We start from the raw sequence: 23,165 nt of genomic DNA, 5'->3' as shown, positions 1-23,165 counted from the left end.
ACTGGCTGGGTGGGTGTCGGCGGTTAAAAAGACGATGCTGCCCAGGTTCTTGTTCGTGTTCCGGAACCTCCCCATCTTTGTTCCAAAGTCCTTTTTTTAGGAATCCAACAGGATAATCTTGGTTTTTCTGTGGGTGGGGAAAGCCACGCGGGTGAAGAGGGTTTTTTGATGAGGGGGCAAGGGGGAGGGTGATAGGCGTTGCCAAATTTGATGAATTATTATTGGGCAATGAACATCGCAATGGTGAGGAAAAAGCCAGTAAAGGAGCAGTCAGTGTGGAGGTGGCAACATGTAGGGGCAGGAGTTTGAGGACAGTGTTGTTGGCGTGCCTTCCGTTATCACCGGTCCAGTACTCCGTGAGCCGTGTGGTAGTTTCAGCATTGCAGGTATGGAGCCAGTGCAGGCAACATTTCAGATTAAATGGCTTGTTGTTGTGGGCGCTGATATGTGATAATCATTGGTTTGCGTTGACAGGGCTGGATGCGAGGTACCGGGCGTGGCGGCAGGTGGGGATAGAGTACTTTAGGGACTTGTTTATAGGGGTAAAGTTTGCAGGGCTGGAGGAATCGGAGGAAACATATGAGTTGCCAAAGGGAATGGTTTCAGGTACCTGCAAGTGAGGAAATTCGTGAGTAGAGAGATGCTGTCTTTCCTGGGGCTGCCGACTCCGGTGTTGCAGGACAAGTTGTTGTTGGAGGACAATATTGGGGAGAGGAGGGTATCAGATATCTACAGTCAGTTGATGGAGAGGGAGGACATTCCCGTAAGCATAAATGGGAGGAAGAGTTGGGTGGGGAGGTGTGGGCCGTGACATGGAAGGAGGCCTTGCAGAGGGTGAACACGTCCTCATTATGTGCAGGTTAAGCCTCATCCAGTTTAAGGTGGGGCGTAGGGCCCACATGATGGTTGCGAGGATGAACTGGTTCTTTGCAGGGATGGGTGATAGGTGTCGGCCGTGCATGGGGGCCCCGCAAATCACGTCCACATGTTCTAGGCATGCACAAAACTACCGGGTTTCTGGCAGGGGATGTCATGTCCAAGATTCTGGGTGTGGGGGTGACTCCGAGTCTGCAGGTAGATCCGATATTCAGTGTGTCAGAACATCTAGGAGTCCAGGTGGGGAGGGAGCCGACGTTTGGCTTTTGCCTCCCTGATAGCCCGTAGATGGATCTTGTTGTGTTGGCGGAACTTGGTGCCGCCAAAGGCAGGGCTGTGGGTGAGTGACCTGGCAGAATTCCTGCGTTTGGAGAAGGTCAAGTTTGCCTTGCAGAGGTCAGAGGAGGGGTTCACCCGGAGGTGGAAACCATTCATTGATTTCTTCAAGGTGAATTGAGGGGTTCAGTGGGGTTGGGGCGGGGAAAGGAGGATATAAGGGGAAAATTAAGAAGATGTGGTGTGTTGGGGTGTTGGTATCGGGGGAGGTTGGGGGTTTGTGGTTTCTGTTCAGGTTGATGTTCTGGTCTTCTGATTTTTTTCATGTGTATATGTAAAATGCCTTGAATAAAAATATTTATTAAAAACACAGATGTGACTATTTAGACTGCTTAAGAGCAAGTTGGGTTCTAGTGATCTTTAAAGACGTGTTGGTTGAAAAAAAAATCTATACCACAGGGAATTGCCTGCAATCAAAACAATGTTCTGTTAACCATCTCTCTGATTTGTTGATTTTGATTTCTTGTCACATGTACCGAAGTACAGTGAAAAGTATATTTTTGCGGCCAAGGGAACGTACATAGTATGTACATAGTGGACAAAAAAGATTAATCAACAGAGTACATTGACAAATGGTTCATCGACAAACAGCGATTGGTTACAGTACGGAACAAGGGGCCAAACAAAGCAAACAAGCAAATGGTTAAAAGCAATGATTACCTCACCTTTTACGACACCTTAATTACAGTTTTAGTAGACACACTGCCTGTACATATTTTAAACCAGGGGTTTTAACAACATTATTGCATAAAATATGAAATATAAGATATAACAATTTCTACATTAATCATATTTCAGGAGAAATGTCCCTGTACATCTTACCTGAATGCACCAAAGCAGATGCTCCCAATCATGTAGTACAGTGTGTAGAATATCAACAGACATTGCAGCAAATTTAAGAGGACAGTCTGAAAAAAAAAGTCAATCCAGATTGAATAGTTTTAAAATGATTTGTCTGGTATTCAGCTGTATGATACAATGTTAATCTAAACCACTGTCAGGGAACTGGGTGAAATGATGCTTTACGCCCTGCCCAACTTTGCTCATCATTGAAGCCAGCAGAAATTAAGAAAAGTTGTGGCTAAACTTTACAAAATACTGGTGATGGAACCATCAATTCACCAGACACGTGTTTCCGATATGAATAAAGTCTTTAATCGACTTACTACAGAGCCAGCCTGTTACCCGTTAATGAACTCTCAGTGAACTGCAGGCTGACTCTGGACAAGGGTATTGATACAGCAGCACTTGGGGGAGGAGTCGTGGGCGGAGTCAAGGGTGGAGCTCTGTACAATCTCCTGAGCATTCCCAGAGCTACTCCCCCTAGTGGTCGGATAACGCTACTGCTCTTACAAAGACAAAGTGTGAATTATCATATTACATTCACCACAACTGGTTTGGCCTCAACTGGAGTAATATGTCCCAATTGTGGATATCCAAATGGCACAGCACATTTTGGAAAAATGTGAAGTCATTGGGGAGAGTGGAGCAAAGATGTATGAGAATGTTTGAAGGGATAAGGAATGGTTAGAATCTGGAACACAGTGCCTGGAAGCGTCGAGGAGGTCGAGTCAATCTGTGACTTTCAAAATGGAATTGAGAATTTATCTGAAGAGAAAACAAAAATCAGGGTGACAAAGAAAGTCGGTGGATGGGGACGAGCTGAGTTGCTTTATTAAAAATAAATTTAGACTATCCAATAATTTTTTTTTCCAATTAGGGGGCAATTTATTGTGGCCAATTCATCTACACTGCACATCTTTTTGGGTTGTGGGGGTGAAACCCACGCAGACACGGGGAGAATGTGCAAACTCCACACAGACAGTGACCCAGGGCCCGGATTGAACCCGGGTCCTCAGCGCCATAGGCAGCAGAGCTAACCACTGTGCCTCCCAAGCTGAGTTGCTAATGCAGAGAGCTGACACAGACACAATGGGATAAATTGCCTCCTTCTGTTCCGTGACCACCCTCTGATTCTGCACGTAGTACTGGGCAAGGTTTCAATTTAGAATATACCACCTTGTGCAATAAACAGGCCACAAGCAACATAAAGAAATTCGAGGTAATCGCATCTCTGAAAGAAAATCAATTCGGTTGTAGTGTAGAGTGAAAGGTTGACATCGGAAGCATACATGATTCTGATGTAATAATGATTTCAGGTCACACGACTGAGAATGAAGGGATTAATTGGAAAAGTAGAAAAAGAAACAATGAACAAAAGAGGAGGCTGGGCTAACCACAAGTAGTCATGTGTTATTAGAGTGGGAAAGGGTTAAAATATTATGCCTATGTACCCTGGTAGTGATTGAATTTTATAATCAATCACATGTACACGCTTCAAAATGTAATGACATAACCTCATTGTGTGCATGTAACCAGGCACAATTAGAATGAGATAATAGAATGAGAATGTGTAAATTATAGATTGCTAACTATCTGTATCTCAATACAAAACTGATGTTTGTAGCTCCTCGGGGAACTTGTATTCCATCATTTACGGGTATATCTTCCTAGCATATGCTCATGAAAGAAACTTAAATCTCATTTGGCCTTTGCAGAATCAGGGATTTGTCCATTCCTCCCTTACAGTCGTGTAACTGGCAGGGTCCATCACCAGGCTCCGTGAAAATGGGCCAACGATTTGGTGAGTAATGTTTTATTTGAATGAATACTCGCGGGGGTTGTGCCAGTCTAGGGCGGAGTTCCAGTAAAGTAGAGGGTGCTTGAAAGTCAGAGTGGTGTGTCATCTCAAAGAACAATGGATTTTGGTAATCGATTAGAGTGCACTCATGATTGCAACAATCGAGAAAATGTGAGTTTTTCACAGTCGTGACAAGACAGTCAGCTGGATTCCCCGATCCCCAACTCCGAAATTATGTTCGGCGACGGCAGAGAATCCCCGATGATGCTGAAATTGGGGGCGGCACCGCTTTTGCGATGTGCCGTCCCTGAAAAACGGCGTAGTTGCAGAGTACAACGCAAGCCGTATTCACGGCCTCCATACCTTGGCCGAGGTCTGCCCGCGAAGCTCTGTCCCCGACCGGCCGAGTTCCTGACGTCGTGGGTCTCTCATGGTCACCCCCATCAAGAACTCAGCGTAGCGGCTGCAGACTCAGTCCAGTGCCGCCACAGTCGGGGGAAGGTAGATCCGCGGGCAGGGGTGGACATATTTGGGGCCGGGGGCATTGTGGTGGAGCAGTCCGGGGCGCACAAACCAGCCGAAGGGGGCCTATTTCGCGGGCAGGTCCGTGAGCAGCATCCACCATGAAGCATGGCGCAGCCGCTGTAGGCCGCTGCCGTGCGCATGCACGGCCACCGACCCAAGAATTCTCCAGGCTGTATCAGCAGCTAGAGGCGGATGTACTACGCTGCCTCCCTGCTAGCCCCCAGCAAAACGGGGAATCGGTGGCCATTTTGCGGCAGTTTTCCTGGTGTAAAACGCCACCCTTTTCACGCCGCCGTGGGGATATCAAGTTGGATTATCAGTTCTGGAGACTAAGTCCCCACGCCGGCGTGAAAATGGTGGCGTTTTACGCTAGGAAAACTGGCGCAAAACGGCCACTGGTTCCCTGTTTCGGGGAGGAGGGGCTAGCAGCCGGGCAGCATAGAGCTCCCTGCTCTAGCTGCCGATATGGTCAGGAGAATTGCCAGGTCGGTGGCCGCCCATGCGCATGGCAGCGGCCGCTCATGGACCTGGCCCGCGAAATAGTCCCCCCGTTCGGCCAGCTTGAATGCCCCATCTCCCCACCACAGTGCGCCCAGCCCCGAATATGTACACCCCTGCCCGCAGATCGGCCCTCCCCCGACTGTGGCAGCGGTGGGCTGAATCCGCAGCCGCCACACTGCGTTCCCGATGGGTGAGACCACACGTGTCCCACGTCGTCGGGAAATCGGCCAGTCGGGGACGGAGCATCGCGGGGCGGGCCTCAGCCAACGTACAGAGGCCGTGGACGAGTACGCCACTTTTCAGGGGCGGAGCATCGTGAAAGTGGCGCCGCCCCGATTTCGCTGTCATCGGAGATTCTCCGCCCTGTCGGCGAACGCGATTTCGCTGTTGGGGATCGGAGAATCCAGCCCAATGTTGCTTTACCTTGCCCAAAAACATCGGAAATTTATTAATAAAAAGGGAAAACAATAATAGCCAAATACAGCTTGTTGTCAAGCAATTCGCTTTATGTGAAAAAGCATTTTGAAGACTTTAATTAAAGGCCATTCAAAGCTGAATGCAAGTTACTCACGCAGCTACAAGTGGGGAATGTGGCCTCAGTCATCCACCAAAACTAGAAATAGAATTCAGCTCTGATTTGACTTGTGAAGTCTCTCTGTTTCTCAAAATCCCTTCAGGAGTTTTGGGGGGTTATTCAGGAGGCGCAACAGAAATTCATCCCCATGAGGAGAAAACATGCTAATGAGAGGACAAGGCAACCATGGCTGACAACGGAAGTCAAGGACAGCTTAAAGTAAAGGAAAAAGCATACAATGTGATATTCGTAGCCTTAATCACCTCTATTTGCATTCCTTGTGTCTTTCTGTCCTCAACATCTTTGTCAATCTCTATCGCTATCTAGCCCCCTATCCAGCCCCACCACTTCACGCACCCCCCCCCCCCCCCCCCCACTACAGTATAAATCTGAATCTGACCCCATTTCCCGTTCTCTCCAGCTTTGACAGGGTCATCCAGACTCAAAACTTTAGCTCGTTTCTCTCTTCACAGATGCTGTCAGCCCTGCTGTGATTGTCCAATATTTTTTGTTTTTGTTTCAGGTATGCAGGTGTCCAGGTGGCCCACAATTGGGCCCAACTCCACAAATTGAATTACGCAGTGTCTGGTGAATAAGGTTAAGGCCAATTTGCAAAGGTGGGATGACCTGTCCTTGGCGGGTTGGGCCCAGTCTGTTAAAATGAATATTCTCCCAAGGTTTCTCTTTCTTTTCCATGTCTTCCTGGTTTAGCTCACTGGGCTAAATCTCTGGCTTTTAAAGCAGACCAAGCAGGCCAGCAGCACGGTTCGATTCCCGTACCAGCCTCCCCGGACAGGCACCAGAATGTGGCGACTAGGGGATTTTCACAGTAACTTCATTGAAGCCTACTCGTGACAATAAGCGATTTTCATTTTTCATTCATTTTTCATTTTTCTCCCTAAATCTTTTTTTTGGGAGGGTTAATAGGTTGATCTCATCCTTTACATGGTGGGCAAGACCCCGAGGATGTTCTTCAAAGGGGCAGACAGTTGGGGACCGTGGCATTGCCGAATTTGCTATTTTACGATTGGGCGACCAATATTGAGAGGGTACTGGGGTCGTGTAGTGACCCAGATTCCATATGGAGACAGATAGATGCAAGGTCATGCAGAGGTCTTGGTGCACTTGCTTCCGTTCTCTCCTGCGAAGTACTCCTCGAACCCAATGGTTGTGTCCGCTTTAAGAATATGGAGACAATTCGAGCAATACTTTTAAGATTGGATCCGTATATAGGATGGCCCACTTGTGCTGATCACTTATTTGAGCTATCGAGACTGGACGTCACGTTTGGGATGTGAGAGGGGAAGGGGCTTGAGAGATTCGAGGGTTTGTTTGTAGAAGGTCGGTTTGCCAGCTTAGAGAAATTGTCGGCGAAGTTTGGGCTTGTGGGGTCGAACTCGTTCAGGTACCTCCAGGTAAGGGGTTTTGTAGAAGGGGCCTTCCCAACATTTCCTGTGGCACCGCTGATGTTTCTAATAGAAAGGATCCTTTCATTTCATTCAGGCAGCACGGTAGCATTGTGGATAGCACAAATGCTTCACAGCTCCAGGGTCCCAGGTTCGATTCCGGCTTGGGTCACTGTCTGTGCGGTGTCTGCACATCCTCCCCGTGTGTGCGTGGGCTTCCTCCGGGTCCTCCAGTTTCCTCCCACAGTCCAAAGATGTCCAAAGATGCAGGTTGGGTGGATTGGCCATGCTAAATTGCCCTTAGTGTCCAAAATTGCCCTTAGTGTTGGGTGGGGTTACTGGGTTATGGGAATAGGGTGGAGGTGTTGACCTTGGGTAGGGTGCTCTTTCCAAGAGCCGGTGAAGACCCGATGGGCCGAATGGCCTCCTTCTGCACTGTAAATTCTATGAAACTCTATTGGCAGAATTGAAGGGGGCAGCACATCTGGTATTTACAGGCAAATTCTATCTGTAGGGGAAGATGAGGTGTGGATTGAGGCCCTTCATAGGGTGAACTCCACATATTCATGTAGATGGCTTGGTCTGATCCAGTTTAAGATGGTGCATAGAGCACACCTGACCAAGGCTAAGATGAGTGGCTTCTTTCCGGAGGGAGAGGGCAGGTGCAAGCAGTGTTCTTGGGGCCCTGCTAATCACACACACATATATAACATAGAACATTACAGCGCAGTACAGGCCCTTCGGCCCTCGATGTTGTGCCGTCCTGTGAAACCCCTCTAAAGTCCCTCTACACTATTCCCTTATCGTCCATATGCCTATCCAATGACCATTTGAATGTGTTTAGTGTTGGCGAGTCCACTACTGTTGCAGGCAGGGCATTCCACGCCCTTACTACTCTGAGTAAAGAACCTACCTCCGACATCTGTCCTATATCTATCTCCCCTCAATTTAAAGCTATGTCCCCTCGTGCTGGACATCACCATCCGAGTAAAAAGGCTCTCAATGTCCACCCTATCTAATCCTCTGAACATCTTGTATGCCTCAATTAAGTCACCTCTTAACCTTCTTCTCTCTAACGAAAACAGCATCAAGTCCTTCAGCCTTTCCTCATATGATCTTCCCTCCATACCAGGCAACATCCTTGTAAATCTCCTATGTACCCTTTCCAATGCTTCCACATCCTTCCTATAATGTGGCGACCAGAACTGCACGCAATACTCCAAATGCGGCCGCACCAGAGTTTTGTACAACTGCAACATGACCTCATGGCTCCGAAACTCAATTCCTCTACTAATAAAAGCTAACACACCGTACGCCTTCTTAACAATGCTCTCAACCTGGGAGGCAACTTTCAGGGATCTATGGACATGGACACCGAGATCTCTCTGCTCGTCCACACTACCAAGAATCTCACCATTAGCCCAGTACTCTGTCTTCCTGTTATTCCTTCCAAAATGAATCACCTCACACTTTTCTGCATTAAATTCCATTTGCCACCTGTCAGCCCATCTCTGCAGCTTATCTATGTCCCTCTGTAACTTGCAACATCCTTCTGCACTGTCCACAACGCCACCGACTTTAGTGACATCTGCAAATTTATTCACCCATCCTTCTACGCCCTCCTCCAGGTCATTTATAAAAATGACAAACAGCAGTGGCCCCAAAACAGATCCTTGTGGTACACCACTAGTAACTGGACATCAGTCAGAACATTTCCCATCAACCACCACCCTTTGTCTTCTATCAGCTAGCCAATTTCTGATCCAAACTGCTAAATCACCCTGAATCCCATGCCTCTGTATTTTCTGTAATAGCCTACCATGGGGAACCTTATCAAACGCTTTACTGAAATCCATATACACCACATCAACCGCTTTACCCTCATCCACCTGTTTGGTCACCTTCTCGAAGAACTCAATGAGGTTTGTGAGGCACGACCTACCCTTCATAAAACCATGTTGACTATCTCTAATCAAATTATTCCTTTCCAGATGATTATACATCCTATCTCTTATAAACCTTTCCAAGACTTTTCCCACAACAGAAGTAAGGCTCACTGGTCTATAGTTTCTGGGGTTATCTCTCCTCCCCTTCTTGAACAAGGGGACAACATTTGCTATCCGCCAGTCTTCTGGCACTATTCCTGTAGACAAAGATGACTTAAAGATCAAAGCCAAAGGCTCAGCAATCTCCTCCCTAGCTTCCCAGAGAATCCTAGGATAAATCCCATCCGGCCATGGGGACTTATCTATTTTCACACTTTCCAGAATCGCTAACACCTCCTCCTTATGAACCTCAAGCCCTTCTAGTCTAGTAGCCTGTATCTCAGTATTCTCCTCGACAACTTTGTCTTTTTCCCTGTGTGAATACAGACGAAAAATACTCATTTAGCATATGTTCTGGTCTTGACCTAAACTGCGTATCCTTCTTTTGAACCATGTCAGCAATTCTGAATGTTGATCAGGAGCCTTATCCTCTGGTAGCATTTTTGGGATGTTGGACTTGCCAGGGCTGCAGATGGGAGTGAAGGTAGGTCTCCTTGCCTTTGTCCCATTGATTGCCGGAGGCGAGTTCTGCTGGGGTGAAGGTCACCTACTCCATCCAATGCCTCAGTATGGTTGAATGACCTAATAGAAATCTGGTCCCTGAAGAAAGTCAAGTACACCGTTAGGGCGTAGGTTGAGGGGTTCCACCAGAGATGGCAGCCATTCATTACCTACTTTAAAGAATTAGTCACTGTCAGTGGCTAGGAAGGGGAGGGGGCTGGTTTGGGGGTTTGTTTCTTTTTTCTTTCTCTGGTTGCTTGGTTGACAAGGTGCGCATGGTCGGTTGGGATTTTGTTATGTTGGTTTTGTGTAACATCTGTGGGTAATGTGGGTTTGGTTCTAAAATTGATTGTTGATTGTAAAATAGAAAATCTTTAAAGAAATATATATATTTTAAAGTAACAAACATCGGAAATTGGTTTAAAGAAGAAAAAGGATAAACAAAATAAAGGAAATCTGGGCAAATTTTAGGAATACAACAAAGAATTTAATAGAACAAGTTTGAAATTTAGTTTATTTTTGAGCGAGGAAAATGTTCTCTTAATTACGCATGTCATGTTTCTCCACCCACCCCTCGCCCTTTAGGTTCTGCAGAAAAGTTAACCCTTTCAGCAGACAGTTGATTTGTTTTTAAATCTCCAACGCAGAATTCGTGGATTTTCACAACAAAAAAACTGGCGCCACATCTGGACCGATTCTGCTACTGCTAAGGGGCTAACACCGGTGCCACATGGAACACAATCGATTTCAATGAGAAACGGTGCCGGATTCGCCAGTTTCGCGATTGACACTCAGTAGGCTGACAAGCTGCAGCCGCATCTACTAAAGTGCCCAGTTGCAGCACGGTAGCAAAGTGGTTAGCACTGTCGCTTTACAGCTCCACGTTCGCAGGTTCGATTCCTTGCTTGGGTCACTGTCTCTGCATGTTCTCACTGTGTCTGTGTGGGTTTCCTCCGGGTGCTCCGGTTTCCTCCCACAAGTCCAGAAAGACGTGGGGCTGGATTCTCCATTTTGACGGCAGTCCGGGTGTTTCCTGATGGCACGGGGCTGCCCCACAATGAGGATCCCTCTCGATACAAACTGGATCAGGCTCATCAGTCGTGGAGGCCTATACCAAAGGCGAGTGAGTCGCCAAGAGTAGTAACTTTGTGTTTCCGTAGGTACAGTGTGAAGGAGAAGGTCCTACGCTGGGCAAAGCAGAAGCGGGTGGTGCAGTGGACTGGAGCTGGTATACGCATATACCAGGACTTTACAGTGGAGCTAGCGAGGAGGCGGACTGCCTTCAGCCGAGTGAAGAAGGCACTGTACATCAGCAAGGTGCAGTGCGGCAGAGTAAATCCAGCTAAGTTGAGGGTGACCTACAAATCTAAGGACTTTTATGTTGGGACGGCGGAAACGGCAGAGGAGTTTGCGAAGGCAAAAGGAATGTGGCAGAATTGAGAAATGGGACTGAGAGCGGGTCGTGTACCGATCTAGCCTCATTTTTATTTTTCACTGCGTGTTGGCGTATGTACTAAATGAGTCAACGCTGTATATTTGGACAAGGGAAGAGTTGGGACTTTCACTTGCAATGATGGTTCTTTGGGGCTTGGATGTGTATGCTGGGGCTGTGTGCTGAAGGGGATTTCTTGGTTTTCCTGGGACAGGACATGGGGGAGGGAGACCCGGGCGGGGGCCTCCACGCTGGCCGGTTTAAGCCGGCCAGTGAACAGGAGTGAGGTGGGGGGAGGGGCTGCGGCCATCAGAGCTCGGTAGAACAGGTTTCGGTGAGTCTAGCCTGCGTGAAAAGTTGGCGGAAGAAACCAAGGTTGGGGAGAGGAGTTTACAAGGGGAAGTGGAGGGGAGGAGTCTGGGGATGGGGGGGGGGGGGGGGGGGGGGGGGGGGGCAGGTGGAGGGGTGTCTACAATTCATGGGTGCCATTCACGGTACTCTTTCGGTGATTGGATGGCATTGAATATTCGGGGGTGTGGGGCAGGTGGACTGTATATGTCAAGGTGACAAGGGGCGATTCCTGATTCCTTTTTCTTTTTTCCTCCTTGGGAGGTTTAGTTTTATTTGATGCTTATATTGTCAGGTGGGCCGTTGTTTGGGGGGTGGTGGGAGGATGGGATCATTGTTGTTGGTAGGGGGATTGACATTGTATTCATTACCGTTTACTGTTTGTCGGTGGGGTGTAAGTTCTGAAGAAAATGTGAAAATGGTGAATAAAAATATTTTTCAAAAAAAAAAGTTCAGGGCTTACACTATAAGTCTGCACAAAGTCTAAACAAAGGGTATTGGGACCCCATTTGTAATGAGGAAATAAGTCTGGTAGCACCATGACAACCAGTTAGATTGATTCAACCTCCATGTTTCCATGAGGTGTGCGTGTAATCCCAGTAGGAATCAAGCACCCCAGGTACGGGTTCACTCTGATGGATTCCGGCACCAGAGTCACCTGACCTTGCCAATTAATGTGGATGCTCATGGGGGAATCACGCTAACAAGGATTTATGATAGCATAAGTTAGGGTTATGATAACTTAGGGGCCCATGGTATCGCTGTCTTCCAAATGATACAGGTGAAATAATCATGGAATAAATATTATAACTGGATGGACCAATCTACCATCCTTCATTTGGGAACTGGATCTTGATGGTCAATATTGCCAAGAATTTTGTAAATATGTGATAGATAGACATGGTTGTTATGATGCCCAATGTTATAATTTGATTACTTGTGATTATCAAAGACCAACTCATTTCCCTGACATGACAACCATTCCCCAGATGGGAATAATTAGGAGAGGGAAGGGTTCACTCCTATTACAGGATGTGGCCATGGTGCCTCTGGAAGTGACATACAACATAAGCTGCCTAGTAACAATGTTACAAGGACAATGTTTAAGCCACTCAAGTTCAATCAGATGGGCTAGACATTGGTTAGAGTAGCTTATCAGAGGTTATAAAACTCGATCATCCCTAGAAAGCAAAGAAGGAGCCTCATAGGGGATACAGGAGGACTCTTCAGAAGTACTAACTCGAACTCAGCCCAAATTTATGAGGCAAATAATGTGCCTTGGGTGGCGGATGAAACAACCGAAGGATTGTGGTACACGGAACAGAGTACGCACTGACAGCCATCAAAGTACAGGGGGAGGACTGATGAGAGTCCTGGATAATACTAATCAGGGATTAGTTAAAACCGATGACGCACAGAGCCAGGGAAGGGCATGTGATGTGCTGGCCCGAGATTTGATTGAGGGAATAAAAGCAGGTTAAGAAGACATTAGATTTGGAATGATAGCTAGGCACGCATTTGAGTCAATATATAACTTGAACCTCATAAATCACATCAGGAACGAAGAAAGTTGGTGGTCACTCAACCCAGAAAGGTGAAGCAGATTGGGCTATTAAGTTCCAAATGATGATTCCACAAGACCATCACCTGGAAGACTCCTTTAACAACAGCTATTAATTTGAGTTTTTAGGAGTATGGGTGCATTTATCAAGTGGCATCCCATGGGTACCTTACTTATCACAATGACTATTTGGATGAGCACTATGTCCAAAAAGTATGTTGTGTGTTTCTGAAGCACTTTAGAATTCTTGACAAACATTAGTCAAAGCTGTCCAGCTGTCACCAACACAATGGGGTTTTATGACAGATGCAACTGAGATGATTTTTGGGGGGCCAAAATTGCCAGTTTCTGTATGCCAGTAACCTCACTTGGGGAGATTTCCTTTTTTTTTAAATGTATTTCATTTCAAACATGGATCAAAACAGGTTACAGCACCGTGGGAAACATACTTCCCAACACTCAACTGTACAGTCTGTCCAAATTTTTTCCCCTTTTTCACCCCCCCCCCCCCCACCCCCCCCCCCCGTGAAGAACAGTTCCTAAAACATCCCGCACCTCTCCTCAAACCCACCTGAAAAGCCCCTTAACTCATATTTTATCTTCACTAACCTCAGGAAGTCATACAGGTCACCCTACCAAGCCGCTACCCTCGGCAGCGATGCCAACCGCCACTCCAGCAAAATTCGCCGCCGCGCAATCAGAGAGGCGAAGGCCACAACATCGGCCTTCCTCCTCTCCATGAGCTCTAGCATCTCTGAAACCCCAAATATCGCCACCTCCTCCTCCACTATCCTGGCTAAGACCGCGAACACACCCGCCCAGAATCGTCCCAATTTTTTGCAACCCCAAAACATGTGCGTGTGATTCGCTGGCCCCCGCCCACACCTCTCACACTCATCTGCTACCCTCTGGAAGAACCCACTCATTCTCGCCCGAGTCACATGCACCCTGTGCACCACCTTAAACTGTATCAGGCTCATCCTTGCAAAGGAGGAGGTCCCATTTACCCTTCGCAGTGCCTTACTCCATACTTCCCAATTGATCTCCCCTCCCAACTCCCCTTCCCATTTCTTTTTTATCTGCACCACCCGCTCGCCTCCCTGCTCCCCCAGCCACTTGTTTATATCCCCAATTCTTCCCTCCCCTTCCACATCCGGAAGCAGCAGTCGCTCCAGCAGGGTGAATCCCAGCAACCTAGGAAACCCCCTCCAGACCTTTCACGCAAAGTCCCTAACCCGCAGATACCTGAACTCACTCCCCCTCAGCAGCTCTACCCTCTCCCTTAGCTCCTCCAGACTGGTGAACCCTTCCTCCAAATACAGATCCCAACCTTGAACAGCCCCACTTCCCTCCACCTCCTGTATACACTATCCATCCCCCCGGCTCAAACCCATGATTCGCACACAGCGGCGTTAACACCCGACATCCCTTCCACCCTAAAATGCCTCAACTGATTCCATGTCTTCACCGTGGACTGCACCAACGGGCTCCTTGAATATCTACTCAGAGCTAATGGCAACCAAGCCATTAACCATAGACCTCAAATTGTACCCCTTACAAGATTCCTCCTCCATCCTAACCCACTCTACCCCTTCTCCTTCCCACCACCGCCGCACCTTGTCCACATTCGCCGCCCAATAATAATGAAGCAAGTTCGGCAACGCCAACCCCCCCTGCTGCCTCTGCCTCTGTAGCAGGGTCCTCCCCACCCTCGGCACCTTCCCCGTCCATACAAAGTCCAAAATGATTGTGTCCCATTTCCGAAAAAAAGCATTTGGTATAAAGATTGGGAGAGCCTGAAAAATAAACCAGAACCTCAGCAGAATATTAATTTTCACCACTTGGACCCTCCCCTGAATGTTAAGTGCAGTGTATCACACCTCTTAAGATCATCCCTGGTTTCCTCCACCAGCTTCGTTCCACTTATGGAGCCCTGTCCATTCCCTCGCTACCTGAATCCCCAAATACCTAGATGGCATCCCCCTAAATTTGCCTGCCGTCCCAGCTCATTCACCGGGAATACCTCGCTTTTCCCTACATTCAGTTTATACCCTGATAACCCTCCAAACGTCCCCAAAAGGCCCATAATCCTTCACATACTCTCCAGTGGATCCAAAACATACAACAACAGGTCATCGGCATAGAACGACACTCGATGCTCCCTCTGTCCCCGCATAATCTCCTGTGACTCTGTTGACCCCCTGAGAGCCATCGCCAACGGCTCTATGGCCAACGCAAACAGTCACGGCGACAGTGGGCACCCTACCTTGCACCCCTTTGTAAGTCAAAGCACTCATATCATTCGTCCTCACCCTCACCCTTGGTGCCACATATAGCAACCGCACCCGCGCCACAAATCTTGGCCCAAATCCAAACTTTCCCAAAACCTCAAAAAAGTACTGACACTCCACGCGATCAAATGGCTTCTCCGCGTCCATGGGCACCATCACCTCCGGTACCAGAGCCTTCAACTCATTCATCACTACATTCAACAGCCATCTTATATTACTTGCGAGCAGCATGCCCTTCATGAAGCCTGTTTGATCTTCTGCAACCATTTCCAGGAGACAATCCTCCATCCTCCCCACCAACAACTTAGTCAATACATCCTTGAACAATAGTGATATGGGCCTATACATCCCACATTCCACTGGGTCCTTCACCTTTTTTGGGATTAGCGTGATTACTGCCTGCCTCCAGCAGTTTCCCCTTCTCCAGCGCTTCATTAAACGCACCCAACAAATGTGGTGCCAGGTCCATCGCAAATTCCTTATAAAATTCCACCGGGTACCCATCCAGCCCTGGGGCCTTCCCCGACTTCATACCCCTGATACTATCCAACACCTCCCTCAGATCCAGGGGCTCCTCTAATACCTGCCTCTTTGCTTCCTCCACCTAGGGAAATTCCAGCTTGTCCAGAAACCATGTCCCCCTCCTCTCCCCCCGGGTCCGCCTCATACAGTCGCTGGTAGTATTCCGAAACGTCTCATTTATCTTCTCCGGCTCCGACACCACATCTCCAACCTCAGTCCGCATCCGCAATATTTCACACGACGCGGCCTGCCTCTGCAGTTCGTGAGCCAGCATGCAGCTCGCCTTCCCCCATACTCATATTTCACCCCTCTTGCCCATGCGGTTGCCCTACTGCCATCCCTGTTGTCAACCGGTCAAGCTGCCCCTGCAACGTTTGCCTCCTCGCCAATCCCTCCGTGGTGGGCACCCTCGAATAATCCATGTCCACCTCTACTATCTCGCTCACTAGACGGTCATGTTCCTCCCTCTTTTCCCTATCCGCACGAGCCTTAAAAAATATAATTTCCCCCCTGAACCATTGCCTTCAGTGCTTCCCCAAAAACGGCAGCCGACACCTCCCCATTCTGATTCAACTCCCCGTACTCCTTAATTGCAGCCCGCACCTTATTACAAAATCCTCCATCTGCCAACAACCCCGAGTCAACCCTCCACCCCGGCCTCTGCTCTCATCCCGATCTAAACCAAATCTCCAGCCAGTGGGAACATTGGTCCGAGATAAATAACCCTGCATACTCTGCCCTCTTCACCCCAACCAAAATCCCCCGACTCACTACAAAGGAGTCAATCCTCGAATACACCTTCTAGACGTGTGTAAAGAAAGAATACTCCCTTCCCCTAGGTTCTGACATGGATACACCATACCCATCCTCTATGAACCTGCCCAGCTCCCTTGGCATTTGTACCCAACCCATCGACCTGTGTCTTGACCTATCCACCCTCGGCTCTAGAACATAGTTAAAATCCCCTCCCATGATCACCTACCTGGTGAGTGGCCAAATCCGGGATCGCTGCCAGCAACCCTCTCATAAAACATCATCCCAATTTGGGGCATACACATTTACCAACACCACCGGCTCCCCTTCCAATACCCCACTCACAATCACATATCTCCCACCCGGATCCCTCACCTCCTTCACACTCACAAATCCCATTTTTTTGCTCATTGAAATCGCCACTCCCCTGATTTAGAATCAAACCGTGTGTGAAAAACTTGCCCAACCCACCCCTTCCTTAACCTAACCTGGTCCTTCACACAGAGGTCCGTCACCTGCAGAAAGACCACCCCCGCTTTCAAGCTCCTGAGGTGTGCGAACACCCGCAATCTTTTAACCTGGACTTCCATGTTACCAGCTTTACCAGAGGCTTACGTCTCAAATCCCCTCTACCGTCCATCATCTTCCCCACTTAACCCCCACCCCCTTAATTCCACCCGATACATAGCCCACCCCAGATGGCCCCCTTCTCCGCCCCTGACCATGTCATTTCTCACCCCCTGCCACTTCACAACAACCTCCTCCCCCCCACTCCCCCACCCCGGCCACCCCACACGGGCTTCTCCCAGACCACTTCACCTCCGTGCACCAGCATTACCTGCTAGCGTGACAGCCCTGCCCAAAGGCACCTCCCAATGACCTCCCCTCCCCCCACTGCCCAGCTCAAGGAAGAAAGCTCCCTGCTGACCTTACCCTCCCCCACCCAAACAAAGAATTCCCCTGAATCCCCCGCCACCTCCCCCAAAAGCAAACAAATACATGCTAAACACAAACAGCACCATAAAACAGGAGGGGGGTAGGGGAACATCCATCCCCACATAAACATTTCACCCCTTACAATCCCAAAATAATCAATAAACCCAAAAAAGCATTCCCTCCGAACCGGAGGGAACGGAAATCCCCCAATCCCTAACCCCATTTCATACATGTTCCCAACCATTATGCAGTGCCAGCATCCTGGTTCCCAAACATTATCCATTCAGTTCTCCCCCCTGTTTATGCTCCTTAATGAAGTTTCGGCCGCTTCTGGGGTCTCGAAATAATATTCCCAGTCACCCATAATTGTGCCGGGTAGAGCAGCCCAAACCTGATCTGCTGCTGGTACATCGCCACCTTGGTCTTGTTGAACCCTGCCCGGCGCTTTGCCAACTCGGCTCCGATGTCCTGGTAAATTTGGACCTTGTTCCCTTCCCACTCAAAGAAATGTTTCTCCCAGGCCCTATGCAAAATCTTCTCTCTCTCCACAAATTTGTGGAGTCTCACGATCACCGCCCACGGCAGCTCCCCATCTCTAGGCTTCTGCCTCAGGGACCTATGCGCTCTGTCCACTTCAGGGGCCTTATCTAGCACCCCCTCTGCCACCAGCCCTACCAGCATCTTTGAGACGTACCTCGTGGCACTCACACCTTCCACTTCTTCAGGCAGGCCCATTATTCACAGGTTCTGCCTTCTCGAGGTATTTTCCTGTTCCTTCACCTCTGCCCTCAACGTTTTACACAGGTCCCCTCGGAGCCCCACCTCCGCCTCCAGATCCACCACACGATTGCTGTGGTCCGAGATCACTCCCTCAATCTCCCGAATCTGCGACCCCTGGACCTCCAAACACTTCTCCACCCATTCCATTGAACTCTTCAGGGGTGCCACAGCTCCTTTGATGACCTTCAGGCGATCCTCCTGCATTTCCTTCCTCTGTTAGTGGAATTCCTCCTTAATAAAAGCCATCAACTGCTTCATCTGGTGCCTTCCACCTTGCACCAGCCCTTCCCCCTCAGCCATCCTTACACTGGCTGCTGCAAGACAGGTTTCCTCCGACTCTTTGGCCAGGTCTCTTACCGTCTTATGCCGGGTTTAGTAACCAGCTGATATCCCGCTCCCAGGGGAAACTCCTCCTCCAACCTTCCCCTACGCCTTTTCATCAAAATTCCACCCTTTAACGGGTAAAAAGAGCTCTTTCCTGTGCCTTTAAGCAGGAGCTGCCCTGAGTATGCGACCAGTCACACGTGGCCGCCCCCAGACGTCCCCTCACTTGGGGAGATTTCCATACGCCAGGCCAAACTACAGAATATGTATTCAGCCCCTGGTGGAATGATGCTGAATTTACAGATAAATCCCCAGGCAAGATAGCACAGATGGCCATACAACAGGTCACAGAAATAGCACACCCATACGTACGAGAATCAGAGGAGCAAATCACCAGTGGACATATCCAAGTGGACTTGGATATTCAATAATCAACCAAATTAACAAAGACAGCTTACTCAACTGCACATCAGTTAATAAATTGGCATGAAATACTCCGGATGCAACTTACAATCTTCAGTGTATGAGTCTCATTATGGACAATCATTTTGTGTTGTGATCAACGAAGGGTCTTAAGGGAATATCAAATGGCATCCATAAGACCATAACTCATAGGAGCAGAATTAGGACACTCAGCCCATCAAGTCTGATCCGCCATTCAATCATGGCCGATATGTTTCTCATCCCCATTCTCCTGCCTTCTCCCCATAACCTCTGATCCCCATATTAATCAAGAACCTACCTATTTCTGTCTTAAAGACACTCAGTGACTTGGTTACCGCAGCCTTGTGTGGAAATGAGTTCCACAGATTCACCACCCTCTGGCTGAATGAATTTCTCCTCATCTCAGTTTTAAACTATCGTCTCTTCAGTCTGAGGCTGTGTCGTTACCTTGATTCAATTATAAACCATTACATCTGATTCAGCTTCTCCCTCTCAAACTGCAGGGTAAATTTTGTGGTCACTGTGGTCACTGCCCCCTGTCACAAGCTGCTCCAGGTCGGCTATTTGTTCATTCTTGGCTTTTTGAATTTTAGTGCAAATTAATTGCTGCTTGTAATGTTCTCTGTATGCACGGTTGGTGAGGTCTTTGTAGTTGCAGTGATTAGAGAATATATGGCTTTGTCAATGAACAAAACTGTTTATTAATTAACTCAAACACTAAAGGGTTTCTATGATACACAGATACATAGAAGATAGAAGCAGGGGGAGGCCTTTTTGCCCTTCGAGCCTGTTCCACCATTTATCACGATCATGGCTGATCATCTATCTCAATAGCCTAATCCAGCTTTCTCCCAATAGCGTTTGATCCTATTCTTCCCAAGTGCTATATCCAGCCGCCTCTTGAATATATTCAATGTTTTGGCATCAACTACTTCCTGTGGCAATGAATTCCACAGGCTCACCCCTCTTTAGGTGAAGAAAGGTCTCCTCATCTCTGTCCGAAATGGTTTATCCTGAATCCTCACACTGTGACCCCTGGACCTGGACACACCCATCATTGGGAACATCTTCCCTGCATTTACCCTGTCTAGTCCTGTTAGAATTTTGTAAGTCTCTATGAGATCCCCAGTCATTCCTCTGAACTCCAGCGAGAACAATCCCAACCGAGTCAATCTCTCCTCATGACAGTCCTGCCATCCCTGGAATCAGTCTGGTAAACCTTCGCTGCACTCCCTCGAGAGCAAAAACATCCTTCCTCAGAGAAGGAGACCAAAACTGCACACAATACTCCAAGTGTGGCCTCACCAAGGTCCTGTATAATTGCAACAACACATCCCTGCTTCTGTACTTGAAAGCTCTCGCAATGAAGGCCAACGTACCATTAGCCTGCTGCACCTGCATGCTTACCTTCAGCGATTGGTGTACAAGGACACCCAGGTCCCGCTGCACACTCCCCTCTCCCAATTTACAACCATTCAGGTAGTAATCTGCCTTCCTGTTTTTGCTTCCAAAGTGAATAACTTCACACTTATCCAAATTATACTGCATCTGCCATTGATTTACCCAATCGTCCAACCTGTCCAGATCATGCTGCATCCTCGTCACAGCTCACCCTCCCACCCAACTTGGTATCATCTGCAAACTTTGAGCTGTTACATTTTGTTCCCTCATCTAAATCATTAATATATATTGTGAACAGCTGGGGTCCCAGCACCGATTCCTGTAGCACCCACCAGTTACTGCCTGCCAATTTGAAAAGGACCCATTAATTCCAATTCTTTGTTTCCTCTTTGCGAACCAATTTTCATGAGCAAGAGCAGCATAGGGCGTCGTGAATAGTATTCTTAGAGGGAACAGACCAGTCCGAGGAAGAGTCGTTAAGGAGTCTCGTAGTTGTGGGGAAGAAGCTGTTCCTATGTCTGGATGTGCGGGTCTTCAGACTTCAGTATCTTCTGCCTGATGGAAGGGTCTGGAAGAAGGCAAAGCTTCGGTGGGAGTGGTCTCTGATAATGCTGTCTGCCTTCCTGAGGCAACGAGAGGTATAGACAGAATCAATGGGAGGGTGGCAAGTTTGTGTGATGCGTTGGGCTGAGTTCACCACACTCTGCATGCCTGCTATGGGGGATGACAGACAGGGGGAACTGGAACCCCCAGGAGAACTGGAAGAGGTCACAAAGAGTATCAACTCCATGCAGGTCCCGGCGGGCTTCTATATAAAATTTGCACTAGTTCCCGCCCCGCACCTACAGAAGATGTTCGCAGACTCACCAGTGAGGGGCACTTATCCTTCAACGCTAACTCAGAACACCATATTGCTTATACCCAAAAAAGACAAATAACCGATGGGATGTGGATCGTGCAGACCCATTTTGCTGCTCAACGTAGACGTGAAAATACTCGCAGAAGTCCTTCCCAAGAGACTGGAGCAATGCATACCAGAGGTGATCGCAGAGGACCAGATGGGCTTTGTCAAGAGTAGACAGCTAACTGCGAAAATCAGACGGCTGCTGAATGTGATACTGACCCCATCCGGGTCAGTGGTGATCATCCCGCTGGACACAGAAAAGGCCTTCGAGAGAGTCAAATGGAAGTACATCATCAAGCCGTTTGGGCTAGAGATAAGGTTCACCTCATGGGTGAAACTCCTTGCAACGCCCCCAAAACGAGCGTTCAGACCAACACCACCAACTCTGAATACTTCCAGCTATACAGAGGCAGCAGGCAAGGATGCCCATTGTCCCCGCTCCTGTTCGCCCTGGCAATTAAGCCCCTGGCAATTGCCCTATGACGCATGAGAGGCCGGAAGGGTATCCGAAGAGGAGGCAGAGAGCACAGAGTCTCCCTCCATGTGGATGATCTGCTCCTCTACATCGCAGAGCGGCAGAACGACTTAGAACATAGAACATAGAACAGTACAGCACAGAACAGGCCCTTCGGCCCTCGATGTTGTGCCGAGCAATGATCACCCTACTTAAACCCACGTAACCCGTATACCCGTAACCCAACAATCCCCCCCTGAACCTTACACTACGGGCAATTTAGCATGGCCAATCCACCTAACCCGCACATCTTTGGACTGTGGGAGGAAACCGGAGCACCCGGAGGAAACCCACGCACACACGGGGAGGACGTGCAGACTCCACACAGACAGTGACCCAGCCGGGAATCGAACCTGGGACCCTGGAGCTGTGAAGCATTGATGCTAACCACCATGCTACCGTGAGGCCCCTAACTTGAAGGAAACCATGAAGCTTCTGGAAGAGTTCGAGGCCTTCTCTGGTTACAAATTTAATCTGGGCAAAAGTGAGGTCTTCCTAGTGAACCCGAATGGGGAGGGACAGAGCTGGAGGTCTCCCATTTAATATAGCCCGAGACATATTCGGCTGTCTAGGGATCCAGACAGCCCACGATTGGACACGGATCCACAAGTGGAATCTGACCAGTCTGGCGGAGGAAGTTGAAAAAGACCTGCAGAGATGGGATGCACTCCCGCCTTTCCTGGCGGGGAGGGTGGAGACAATCAAAATGGCCGTACTGAGCAGGTTCCCCTTCCTGTTTAGATCCATACCAATCTTCATCCCCAAGGCATTTGTCCAAAGAATGGACAAAATAATTATGATGTTTGTGTTGTGCCGTGGTGTGGGGGGGGGGGGGGGGGGGAGCTGAGGAAGAGACTTGAACTACCAAACAGACAGGAATCCCGACATTTACAAGTCAAAATCTTTCTCCGCAAGGCGACGACGGGGTACCCTCGGGCCCCGAGAGACACAATGGTGGAGGAGCTACTGGACATGGACAGTATGGAAAAAGGGAACTGCGGGGATATATACGGACGATTTTTGGAAAGGACGCGCTCACCACTGGAAGGAACAAGGGATAAATGAGAGGAAGAATTAGGGACAGAAGTGGGGTGAGGACTCTGGAGCGAGGCACTGAGCAGGGCCAACTCCACCTCCTCCTGCGCAAGGCTCAGCCTCATGCAGCTCAAAGTGGTGCACAGAGCGCACCTAACGAGAATCTGAATGAGCAGCTTCTTCCTGGAGGTGGAGGACAAATGAGAACGGTGCCAAAGGGGCCCGGCCAACCACGCCCACATGCTCTGAGCGTGCTACAGTCTTTTTGGCTTCTGGACAGCCTTCTTCGAGGCGATATCCAAGGTTGTGGGGGTGAGGGTGGAGCCCTGCCCTAGAGTGGTAGTCTTCAGGGTATCAGACCAGCCAGAACCTCATATGGGGAAGAGGGTCGACGCCCTAATCACCTGCCGGAGAATCCTGCTTGGTCGGCGATCAGCAGCACTACCCACAGCTGCAGATTGACTGACAGACCTATCGGAATTTCTCCATCTGGAGAAGATCAAATACATCATCCG

The 23,165-nt window shown here is 48.8% G+C and overlaps 2 protein-coding genes across 4 annotated transcripts in view; one reads left to right on the top strand and one right to left on the bottom strand.

The window, feature by feature from the left end:
- The window catches only part of mecr (mitochondrial trans-2-enoyl-CoA reductase), a 361,687-nt gene extending 357,834 nt beyond the window's left edge, over positions 1 to 3,853 (top strand). The window contains exon 11 of one of the 2 annotated variants that reach the window (XM_038796363.1): positions 3,771 to 3,853. In XM_038796363.1, the coding sequence (XP_038652291.1) occupies positions 3,771 to 3,838 (68 nt within the window). In that variant the 3' untranslated portion in view covers positions 3,839 to 3,853. The remainder of the gene's footprint in view (positions 1 to 3,770) is intronic. The other variant, XM_038796367.1, reaches the window with a different exon arrangement.
- Positions 1 to 23,165, bottom strand: part of LOC119965562 (transmembrane protein 244-like) — an 85,065-nt gene that overhangs the window by 39,369 nt on the left and 22,531 nt on the right. For both annotated transcript variants that reach the window (XM_038796370.1, XM_038796368.1), the window contains exon 2: positions 2,035 to 2,120. In XM_038796370.1, coding sequence (XP_038652298.1) covers positions 2,035 to 2,120 — 86 coding nt within the window. The remainder of the gene's footprint in view (positions 1 to 2,034; positions 2,121 to 23,165) is intronic.

The sequence above is a fragment of the Scyliorhinus canicula genome, chromosome 1, assembly GCF_902713615.1.
Source record: "Scyliorhinus canicula chromosome 1, sScyCan1.1, whole genome shotgun sequence".
In the NCBI taxonomy this organism is placed as follows: Eukaryota; Metazoa; Chordata; class Chondrichthyes; order Carcharhiniformes; family Scyliorhinidae; genus Scyliorhinus; species Scyliorhinus canicula.
Note: the sequence above shows the minus strand (reverse complement) of the source record. Positions and strands in the feature narration are given on the sequence as shown.